This window comes from Glycine soja, chromosome 16, assembly GCF_004193775.1.
Source record: "Glycine soja cultivar W05 chromosome 16, ASM419377v2, whole genome shotgun sequence".
NCBI classification, from domain to species: Eukaryota; Viridiplantae; Streptophyta; class Magnoliopsida; order Fabales; family Fabaceae; genus Glycine; species Glycine soja.
The window spans coordinates 1,386,118-1,397,126 of NC_041017.1; the positions used below are offsets into that span (position 1 = coordinate 1,386,118).

The 11,009-nt window shown below is 34.0% G+C and overlaps 2 protein-coding genes across 2 annotated transcripts; both read left to right on the plus strand.

Annotated features, from left to right (window-relative positions):
• Positions 1-1,023: 1,023 nt before the first annotated feature.
• LOC114390338 (transcription factor 25-like) lies at positions 1,024-6,187 on the plus strand. Its single transcript, XM_028351040.1, has 4 exons — positions 1,024-1,685; positions 2,271-2,800; positions 3,690-4,598; positions 5,594-6,187. The coding sequence occupies exons 1-4, from the start codon at positions 1,515-1,517 to the stop codon at positions 5,874-5,876; spliced, it is 1,893 nt and encodes a 630-aa protein (XP_028206841.1). The 5' UTR covers positions 1,024-1,514; the 3' UTR covers positions 5,877-6,187.
• Positions 6,188-8,692: 2,505 nt separating this feature from the next.
• On the plus strand, positions 8,693-11,009 carry LOC114389589 (uncharacterized protein C594.04c-like). Its single transcript, XM_028350289.1, has 3 exons — positions 8,693-8,991; positions 9,083-9,346; positions 10,330-11,009. Exons 1-3 carry the CDS (start codon positions 8,758-8,760, stop codon positions 10,807-10,809), a joined length of 978 nt encoding a protein of 325 aa, XP_028206090.1. The 5' UTR covers positions 8,693-8,757; the 3' UTR covers positions 10,810-11,009.

The window sequence follows — 11,009 nt, forward strand, 5'->3', positions numbered from 1 at the left end:
ACAGTGAATGAATCCACAATTACGATATGAAAAATACTCTTTGATAGGTGTGCGAAAATTACAATGATTTTTCTTCTATTTTTTCTCTCAATATTTTGTAACTATTTGACATTTTCCACTTAAATAAATGAAACAAAATAAACTTTTTTTTTTGGGCCTTTACTCTACATTAAAAAAGAAACTCAAAAGATCGTCAAAAGACGCCAGACTTCCTTGTCCTTCCTTCTCAGATTCCTTTTACTATAATTCCTCCGAATAATTCAACCAAAGTGCTTTCATAGTTGGAAGAAGCACAGACAGAGATAGTAAAAGAGCAGCTGGAAAGAGCACAAAGCAACTCAACCAAAATTTATAATTATGGTTACACTTACAAACTTGGAAAACCTAATTAATTCTCTTCTTCATCACTCCAAAAGTCCTTAATTATTTGAACCAAACATTTGAAAATTCATACGTACAAATGAAGAAGAAATGAATACAAGAATTGCATGTGCCATGGACAAAAGCAGGTACAGTATTCACCTCTTCTATGTCTATCTATATATAAAAATTAAAAACAACGGAGATGAGAAGTAAAATCCTCTTACGTTCTCTCAAATAAAACAAATAGGTGTGTACAAAACAAAGTAATAATTAACCGTGTGCTATTGTTAGTTCCTGAATAACTTCAGCTGCCAAATGATATCCATATTGTGGAAAGAGAAAAAAAAGATAGGGAAGATAAAAAAAAAGATATATAAATATAATGTTATTAATGCTTGTTCTCTTAATTTTCCTTTGTCCTCCTTTTTTTTTTCTTTCTTACCATGTTCCTTCACCAATCATTCCAGTCCCATAACCAGTTGAATTCCCTTGTTGTTGTTGTTTTATGTTTTTTTTGTCATTAGCATTATAAAAACAAATTAAGCCTACAACTACTTATTTAACAACTCAAAAAACTTGATTGGACACTTAAATGATGTCTTCTTTTTCAATCATTTTTTTTAATTTATTTACATGATTCTTATGTGATACTTTGCTTGATAAATTTAAACGTAATTTCATTCAAACAAATACAATGTAGTCATGTAGGTTTTATGAAGAGGAAGATATAATGTTAGTCTAGTGATTGAAAAAAAAAAGAGAAAGAAGAAAAGAGATATTGCCCCAAGATGTAATCCTTGTGTGACTCACTCTGTGCTTGGTCCAAGGTTCATGTGACACAACTGGATCCCCATCTCTTTACAACAAAAATGGGTTCACGCTTGTAGGAAGCCCATGAGGTCAACTAGCAATTGGGCCACTTTGTGTTGTGAGCCACTTCCTTCCTTCTCTTATACAGATGTGAATGTGAGACACCCATGAATGACAGAAATGAAATGAAATGAGTTAGCACCAACGCTGTTTTCTTCTTTCTTTCCTTCGAATTTGTTCTCTGTTTCTCGCGATTGAATTTGAGGGAACCATCCTCGATTTTCTCTTTCTGGGCACCCCTGAATTGCTCTGAAAGTGGTTCAGTTCGAACAACGAAAACGATGTCGGCTCGATTGATGAAGAAGGTTCTGAACGAACAGCATCACCTTCCGCAACACGTGAGCGGAGAAGAAGAAGAAGAAGAAGAAGAGAACGATTCTGAACCCATCACTCGTTCCTCCATCAACCCCTTCGACCTCCTCAACGACAACGATTCTGAGCCCGAAAACCAGGTTTTTTAAAAACCCCACCTTTCTGGTTTTGATTTAATCTCTTGAATTCATGAAGCATTACCTTTTTTACCCTTTTGAATTTTCCATGCGGGTCTTGTTTTTCTGTTGCTATCATGCACCAAAGGGAATTGGATAAGCTAGAAATTGTAGGTTTGCCTTTGTATTTGACAATAGATTAAAAAACTATGGGAATTTGAATTTAGGTTGGATATAGCTTTTCTTGCTGTTCTTCTTTTTTCTTGATTAAATGTCTCACCATTTTGTATTAAAAATGGTACAGACTCTAAGTTGATTAAACTTTTCACCAGTTAGGTGAGAGGAGCTTCTACAAATGTTAACTGCATAAGTTGATTTAGATCATGGAAGAAGTTCAATTCATTTTTTATTTTTATTTTTTTTCTCTTATAAGTGCTTATTGAGAAGTTTATCCAAACAGGGTCACAGTGTTGTATTGATTTATTACTAGAAAAATTTCTTGGATGTTTAGCCTAAAATTGATGCTTGGATTGTTGTTTGTACAAAAGAAGGTAGAGATTGAGGAGTATGCTTGTTAGTTGTTACTCAATGTGTCTGTTTTGGCTGCAGGGAGATGAGTTGATGTCCACCAATGAAAGGTTGGCGAGTTATGATGATGAAGAGGAGTCATCTTCATTGAAACCTACTGCTGAGGTTTCTACATCAAACCCAAAATCGAAGAAAAAGAAAAAGAAGAAGAACAAGGATAGTGCTGTTGCGAATAAAACGGGAGAAGATAAAGAATTGGACTTGATTCTAGAAAATTTATCTCTGAATGTCAACTCTTCAGCTGAGCAACCTGTTTCTACCAAAGACAAAAATAAATCTGTTAAACAGCAAGCAGCCTCCATATTGCAAGTGGATCCTAAATGTTTGAATGCAGAAAATGAGCTGAGAAGAATATTTGGATCTAAGGTTGTGAAATCATTTGTGAGTAGCAATCAAGTGGGCAGTTCTAGGCAGATGCGAGGGGTGAGGGGGCGTGTACATTATAATCTTAAAAAGAGTGTTCTTGTCACTCCATCAGACAGTTGGCTCCGCTGTGATGATTCTTTGTCCATGCAATTTTTGGAGATAAAAAATGGATATAACTATTTCAGGTAAGGAACTAAAGGTCATTCTTGTTCAGTCTTCAAATGTGTGTGAAGTGCGCTACCAATGAATTATAAACATGTAAGTATGAAAATAAACACATAAAAAAGATGCTATGTCTGTTGGTGGGAAAAATAAAATATAAAACATGCATACATCATCTTTAAAAAATTATTAGCTACACTAATTACTAATTTAAAGTTGTTTTCTTTGACTAAAATTCCCTTATTAAATGAGTTGGATTGTAGTTGTGAATGGATTGATGTTTGGGTAGGTGATATAACAATAAACAAGGGTATTATTGGAAAATAACAATTAGTGGTTTCTTCATATTGTCAAGTGACTAATATTTTGAGACAAATCAAAACTATCAAAGTCACCCAAGTTATGAAAATAGAGAGAAGAGGGGGCAAATTATGTGGATTACAGATATAGCCTAGAAAAATTACCTACCTTTGCCTAATTATTGATTACTTTCATTACTGACTCTCTCTCTCACTCTCTCTGCCTTTCAATTCTTGATGTTTCTTTCATTTTACTTGGAGCATGCATAATTGAGTCCATTACTTTGTGCTTTTATTATTGTTCATTTTTATTGTCAATGACCTTTGGATTAGCGGAAATTGTCAATCCGCTCTTCACAATGGGACTGGAGAAAGGGGTCTGAGGTTCTCAACCTGGCTGGTATATGATTTTGTGGTTTATTTGCGAAGTTAAGAATTGAATATGCCTTTTGTACTTGGTATCTGCTTTCACATTTTAGCCTTTATAGTTAAAAATATTGAGATGTGTGAATCATCATCATCATCATCATCATAATAATAATAATAATTGCATCCTTTTGTAATCCTTTTAACTTCTGTTCATTTTCCCTTATTGGGTATTTTTTCAATGTAGATATGTACACTCGCCATCCTACTCCCAATCTCAGAGAGCATTTGAAGCTGCCAAAGCAATTAATGACATAAATGGCATAGCGAGCATATTACAGCACCATCCTTATCATATAGATTCCCTTCTAACAATGGCAGAATATTTTGCGGTATTGGGTGAACAACAGATGTCTGCAGATGCTATTGCCAGGTGTCTATATGCCCTTGAATGTGCATGGCATCCCATGTTCAATCCATTGCAGGGAAATTGCCGGCTGAAGTTCAAACATGATACAAACAAACCTATATTCACAGCTCTTTTCACCCACATGAAAAACTTGGACAGGCGTGGCTGTCATAGATCTGCCTTAGAGGTCTGCAAATTGTTGCTTTCGCTAGATTCTGATGATCCCATGGGGGCTATTTTCTGCATTGACTACTTTGCTTTAAGGGCTGAGGAGTATGCATGGCTGGAGAAGTTTTCTGAAGAATATAAAAGTGATAACTCCATTTGGTTGTTTCCAAACTTCTCTTATTCCCTTGCCATTTGTCGGTTTTACCTTGAGCGTGAGGCCTGCAAAGATGATTGTATGGATGCTGAAAAGGCTTCTTCATCTGATCTTATGAAACAAGCATTGATGCTTCATCCTTCAGTCATAAAGAAGCTAGTCGCAAAAGTACCATTGAAAGATCGCACATGGACAGATATTCTCAAGCATGCTTTTTTCTGGTCAGATCAAACAGGAATTCCATCTCAAGATCACTTGATTAATATATATGTTGAGAGAAATTATCTTATATGGAGGCTTCCTGATCTGCAAAAACTGCTTAGTGGTGCTGCAAAACTAGTGATTGAAACACTTGAAAGTAATAAAAGTGAACTTAAGGATTGGGCTTGTGTCAGAAAAGAAGCATTTTCATCTGAGAAAAATGAGTAAGTGATTATTTATTTATTTATATATTGTTGTTTTAGCTTAATTTTGCGTGTTTGCTTTGGTGGCATATTCAGTAGAAGTGAATCTGAATCTGAAAAGGCTTCAAATACTTAAGTATGCTGTTTTATAAACCATCTAGCTTTATTGTCTTCAAAACTTAGTAAAATTGATTTCAATTTGGAATGAGCATTTGGTAGTTGAACAATTGAAATTATGATTAATAACTTGCAGCAATGTGCTGATAACAATGTAACTGAAGAATAATTGTGTGAAGTATTGAAGTTGCATAGAATAAAAACTATTTAAGCTAATCATGTCATTTAATTAAAAAAGAGAGAGAATTAAGGAAAAGAAGAAAGTAGCATGATGATCCGATGAATCTTTTTTGTTGTGAAATTTTGTAAGCATTTCATTTGCTTATGTGTGATATATAAGTTTTAACTCTTGATATTTAAGCAATACAACTTACACTCGAAGTTGGAGTTTATGTAGACTCGACTCGTAAACGCGTAATAATTTTACCTATTATAAAATATAATATAAAATCTATTAATGACATATATGCATAACATAATACTCTTAACATGACAGTAATTCAACATTTCAACTTCATAATAAAGCAAAGTAGCAAACCACAATAATAAATTGTTACAGTTCTAAACAAGATTAAATTAAACTACATAAAATGATCAGATTGTACATAAATTCGTAAAAATGAGTTGATTTCTTCAGATCATTTGAGTCATAGTAAAACACAAAAGTTGTGGGGTCAGGGGCACCAGGGGGTGGGGTGGGTAATTACATATGATTTCAAACTTGCTTCTTGAGTCGAGAGTTTATGCGAGTTTGCACGAATTTAAAGAGTTTACCTGAGTTTATCCAAAAAATAGTTTGATGGTGAGTTAACACATTTTCTCTATCTGAAATAGTTCGTAAGAGTTCATTAGTTAACTTGAGAGTTTGACAAACTTGCTTACACTTTCTTGTTTGTTAGGTATGGACATTTGTTGGTATCCGAGTTCTCTGATTCACTTTCATCGATTCCTCGAGAAAATCTGCAACAATTTATGGGTGTTCCAAGGATGATGGAGGGTATGCAGGATGAGAACCAATTTGCTAATCTGCCTGGCAATGGCCATGCTCCTCGTGGTGTTGCAAATAGGAATGCATTAGCTGTCTTGTTTGAGTCAATGCTGCCGTGGGTTACTTACGAGGATGGAGTGGATGGTGAACCTGATGATAACCAACACGATGACCACAGGCAAGACAATCAATGATTCTGGAGGCCGCTGGCCTTCCTGCTCTGAAGGGCCTATTTTTGGCTGGAGTGTTGTACTCAATGATGAGATGTCTTTCTTGTACAGAGCAACGCCTAGGGAGCTTCATGTCTTCTGCTATTATGTTGATCATTTTCAACCATATGGGCACTCTAGATGCATAAAAATGCCATATGATTTTGTGGTGTCTAATTTTAGGGATATTGATGTCAAGTGTTATACCATATCTTTTTGGCTGGAGTGTTATGAATTTTGCATTTGATATACTTAAATTTTTGTCAACACTTGTTTAATAAGGCGTTGTCACACAAGAGTTTAGATATCACGACAACTACTTAAGTTCAAACTCTTTTATAACAACATAGTTGGATGAAAGTGTAAAAATGAAAACGTCATTAGTTAATAACAATATATTTATTTTAAATTTATAATTATTTTTTAAATGTCATTAATATTTTTTTCTTTTCTAATGATTTTTCAATACATTTTCTTTCTTCTTTTAATGAGAAATATTTCTAATCTAAAAATAATTAATACAAAGAACATTATGGATTGAATTTTGTAAAAAATAACATTTTAAATTTGAATCTTATAAGTAGATACAGAGGAAGTAATACTCAAAAATATGCTATAAAGATTTTTTTTTGTGATCCTAAGATATTGTCAGAGTTAAAAACTAATCTTTTAAGGGATTGAGATTCATTTAAGGAATTGATTTCTTTCAATAAATATTTTTTTATACACATATTTTTTTATACACATGAAATTGAAAATCGAACTACTAATTATATGATTAAAAAACAAAATTATTTGTAGTATGTCACATTATGTTAGTTAGGCTAACAAGAGATTAAGAGTTTATTAAATTATGACTTACATGGGACACCATTCTAGACTCTATAATGCCTATAATTATTTCTAAATGCAAACTTTTTACAAACTAAATGCAGAAAAGCCATTCAATACGCAGGCCTAGGCATGCCGAGGAATAAGAAATAGTTTCTTGGTCCTGTGGTGGGTGGTGCTTACTTTGTTATAAGACCCTCCAGCTGAAAGCATGCATGACTCTGTGACATTCTTTTCTTTTTCTTCTTGCTGCGTAGATTGAGTGGATCAGGGGCAGATTAGCCTTCAAAGACAATATGAGAGCAAGGAGAGAAGTGGGGGACCAGGCATTTTGGGATTAAGTTAGTATGATAAAGTTATCATGTGAGTGGATTTTAACATATCATTAAGGTCACAACTATATGCAGCTAACATCATTACAACACTGCTAACTGCTAAGCATTATTGTACAATATCACTTAATTTATGGAGTTTTGGATTCCCCTACTGTCTTGTAACTTGTAATCTCTTTTTTGATGTGACCATCTGTCCAACCCCATTTTCTTTCCTCCCTCTCCATCTATTTTTTTTTTTTCCAACTTTTGATGATGCTCAACCTTGTTCTCTAGAAGAGACTCCCACATTTTGTTGCTGGCTTGAGTTTGGAATAAATGGCACTAGAATTATACTCCTGCATTGCTTAACTCTTGACCACCATTGTCACTAGGAAGAAGCTATACATGGTTCTCCATTTTCATGTACTTCAACCACACAAGTTAAGATGATTATTATAGGTTAGTTGTTCTTCGAAATTAAATGAGAAGCTTAACTTCATAACCCATCAAATTAAAATAACTTACATTATCGAAAAAAATTAAAAATAACTTAGCTGCGGGCTCAAAGAATCAGCTAATCATTGTGAGGAATAATGGATCATATAATCGAGATCACTAGGTGAGCATGGCTATGTGGGGAACCACAAGCAGAAAGGGAGTTGTGCTGATCTTTTTTGTACTGACACTTATGATTTAATGAGTGTCGCTTTTTTCTCTGTAGGAGGAGAAAGTTTATATAAGTTCAGGAATTTAAATCAATCAATAATAATTTTTCATATGCTACAGAGATTTATACAATTTGATATGGTTATATTGTGTTTTTTCAGTAGTTACTTATTGAATTTACGCAAGACAGAACCTAACTATGTATGGAAAAATCTACACAGGGTGGCTATATTAAATTAATTAATTATAAATAAATTATAATATCACACATATTTATAAGATGATTTAATATAAAGTGATGGTTTATTTGTTGTTAATTGTCTGTGTACTATACTAATTTTTCATAAAAATTGATAGTTCAATACTAATTTGACATTTTCTAATATATCTTTCATCTTATCTAAATTGCTTTCTCACTTCTTATTTGAAATATTTTTCATAACACATTTATATTTTAAATTTTAAAACGACAAAAATAATTGTTATTTAATCTAATTTTCCTATAACTAACTTAATGCATGTTTAATTTAGAATTGTTATTGCTATGATACGTATTTTAATATAAATCTAACAATAAAAACAAGAATTCTGATGCTTTTTAGAGAATAACTTTTACCTCAATATTCATTTTACATCAGATTTTGAAACATGCACTAAACATATATTTGGTTTACGATTATAAAAGTAATTTTCCATATTACAAAATTGCAAAATTACTTTTGCGATTCTAATATAATATTGCAGGTTCCAATACACAAATTCAGAAATAAATTTTTGATTTTTTAGAGGAAGAAATAAATATCTGTTACATCTAGAGTAAAAATGTATTTGAACTTTCTAACTTTAATTCAAACATCCACTCAATATAAGTTATTCAAAACATAGATCAGTAAGATTTATAGAAGTATTTGGTGGAAAATCCAATTTTATTTTTTTTAAAAAAAAGTGGCACTCCTTCTAGTTCTCCTATAAAAGTGGAAGCTATAAAGCACTCCCAACACATTCATACCACATAGTATCAAATCAAATTGATTCAAAGGGAAAGACACAAAAAAATGGCTAGTGGCCGCAATTTGAAGAACGCTGTGATTGCATTCTTGGTTCCTCTTCCCTCCATCTTCTTCTACCTCTCATTCCTCAACCACTACGACTCAGCAAAATCCCCATCTTTTTGGTCAACTCTATGGTCATGGTGCTATCACCACCCTCTTCTATTAGCCAACGCTCTCTTCTTCCTCAACGTCAATGTCCTCTTCTGGCTCATAGGCCTAATACAATCCAGCCACTGGGTACACACACTTTTTGTTTCATCTTCATTCACTTCACCCACTTTCACATTTCCTTCAAAGTTGACATCTTTTGGTGTTTGTGATGGTGCAGATGATCGACCCCTATTGGACTGTGATACCTGTGATGCTTGTTCACTACTATGCCACTCATCCTTTGGCTCCCTATGATTTGTGGAGGTCCAAGATCGTGATTTTATTGACTTGGGTGTGGAGTGTTAGGCTCACTCACAACTATTTCAGGAGAGAGAGGTGGCAGTGGGGTGCCAGGGAAGATTGGCGTTTCACTGAGATGAGTCAACAGTATGGAAAGCAATGGTGGTGGGTTTCATTCTTTGCTGTCTATGTCTCACAACAGGTAATTTTTCTCATTGCTCTCTTTTCATGAACACTCGCATAATAGTATACACCTAAAGAAAGAAAGAGATTGAAGAGAAAGAAGTGTAGGTATGACCGTATGCATGTAATATAAAATGACAAGAAGATAAAGAAAGAAAAAACTGAATGAGAGTGTTCACATAAAACTCCTCTGAACCTCTTGGGATGCCTTGAATTTTATTTAGTGTGTTTGGTTTCACCTTTGGGAAAACGAATCCAAGTTCATAATTGTTTTTGGATATATTTTTATATGTTTGGTTTCATGTTTGAGAAGAATTCATAATTAATTCTGAGTCGAAGAAACAACTTTGAGTAATTTTTTGTGTTGGATCCAAAATTTTATAATAAAAACATCCAAACATAAATTAATTACATAACTTCAAAATCAATTTTAATCAAAATTAGTTTTACAAAATTAATTTCATTCAAAACCATAACATGTTTGGAACCAAGTCACGTCCACTTTGATCCACGTCCCATAGAAGCAAATATTTGTAGCTTCTGCATCAATTATGAATTTGGACGTGGTTTTTGGGCTCTACATACCTAAACAACGCTGTACCAAACACATGCTCAATTTTGCCAACGCTCATCCAAACACATACTTAATGGGCTGATCCAAATCATGACCTGACTTGACATTTTGGAGCCCTCGGTATGGACATATCCAGTTTTGGGGCGATTTTTTGGGTTGCATATTAAGGGAAAATGAAAGAGTTTGTTCATTGTATAAGCATTGTTGTCAAAACAATTATATAAATCTCTTAACTGCCTGTGGATGTAGGGTACATCAGCCAAACCATGTTAATTCTCTGTGTCTTTCCTTGTACTGTTTCATTGTTTAATGATGTTTATATTATAACAGAACACCTCGAACCTGCTTGTTGAATTACCTGTTTGGTTTGATTGCTGTTCCATTGACTTGAGTGTTTTTCTTATGGTGTGTGTTTCTTGTCTTTGCAGATGTTTTTGATTGCACTGTCACTTCCCTTGTATGCTGTCCATACTGTCAATCAGCCTTTGAACATGTGGGACTTGGTGGCTACTGTTGTCTGTTTATGTGGCATTGTTATAGCATATTTTGCTGATACACAGCTCTATGAGTTTGTGAGTAGAAACAACAAGCTGAAGGGGCTTGGTAAACCCGTGGTTTCGGTCCTTGACAGTGGCTTGTGGTATTACTGCCGACATCCGAATTACTTTGGCGAGCAGCTGTGGTGGTGGGGGCTGGTTGTGTTTGCATGGAGCCTGGGAGTGGGATGGACCTTCATTGGAGCTTTTGTTAATACTATGTGTTTGGCTTATGTGACTAGGCTTGTGGAGGACCGAATGTTGAAACAAGAAAGTAGAGCAGAAGCATTTAGGGTGTATCAGAATACAACTTCTGTGTGGATACCTTGGTTCAAGTCCTCTCCTTCAGGGGTTAAAAATAAGAATGCTTGATGTTTTTCTTGGTGCAATGGTTGATTTTGTAAAACTATCATCTTGGTATGTTATAAATTTTGCGTTGTTCTTATTTATTTAATGAAATCATGAATTGTATGTGTTCTATATATATAGTTTGCTGTAATGTTGTATAAAATCTTAATGAATCTGCTACATTTGGAGTTATACTTCTTGAATGCGGCTTTTTAGCTTCTAAA

Excerpts from the sequence above, each read along its gene's own strand:
- LOC114390338 (XM_028351040.1), top strand. The coding sequence starts at position 1,515 with ATGTCGGCTCGATTGATGAAGAAGGTTCTGAACGAACAGCATCACCTT. Across the intron at positions 2,801-3,689 it reads AATGGATATAACTATTTCAG|ATATGTACACTCGCCATCCT; the intron begins GTAAGGAACTAA and ends TTTTCAATGTAG. Across the intron at positions 4,599-5,593 it reads TTTTCATCTGAGAAAAATGA|GTATGGACATTTGTTGGTAT; the intron begins GTAAGTGATTAT and ends CTTGTTTGTTAG.
- LOC114389589 (XM_028350289.1), top strand. The coding sequence starts at position 8,758 with ATGGCTAGTGGCCGCAATTTGAAGAACGCTGTGATTGCATTCTTGGTT. Across the intron at positions 8,992-9,082 it reads TAATACAATCCAGCCACTGG|ATGATCGACCCCTATTGGAC; the intron begins GTACACACACTT and ends GTGATGGTGCAG. Across the intron at positions 9,347-10,329 it reads CTGTCTATGTCTCACAACAG|ATGTTTTTGATTGCACTGTC; the intron begins GTAATTTTTCTC and ends TTGTCTTTGCAG.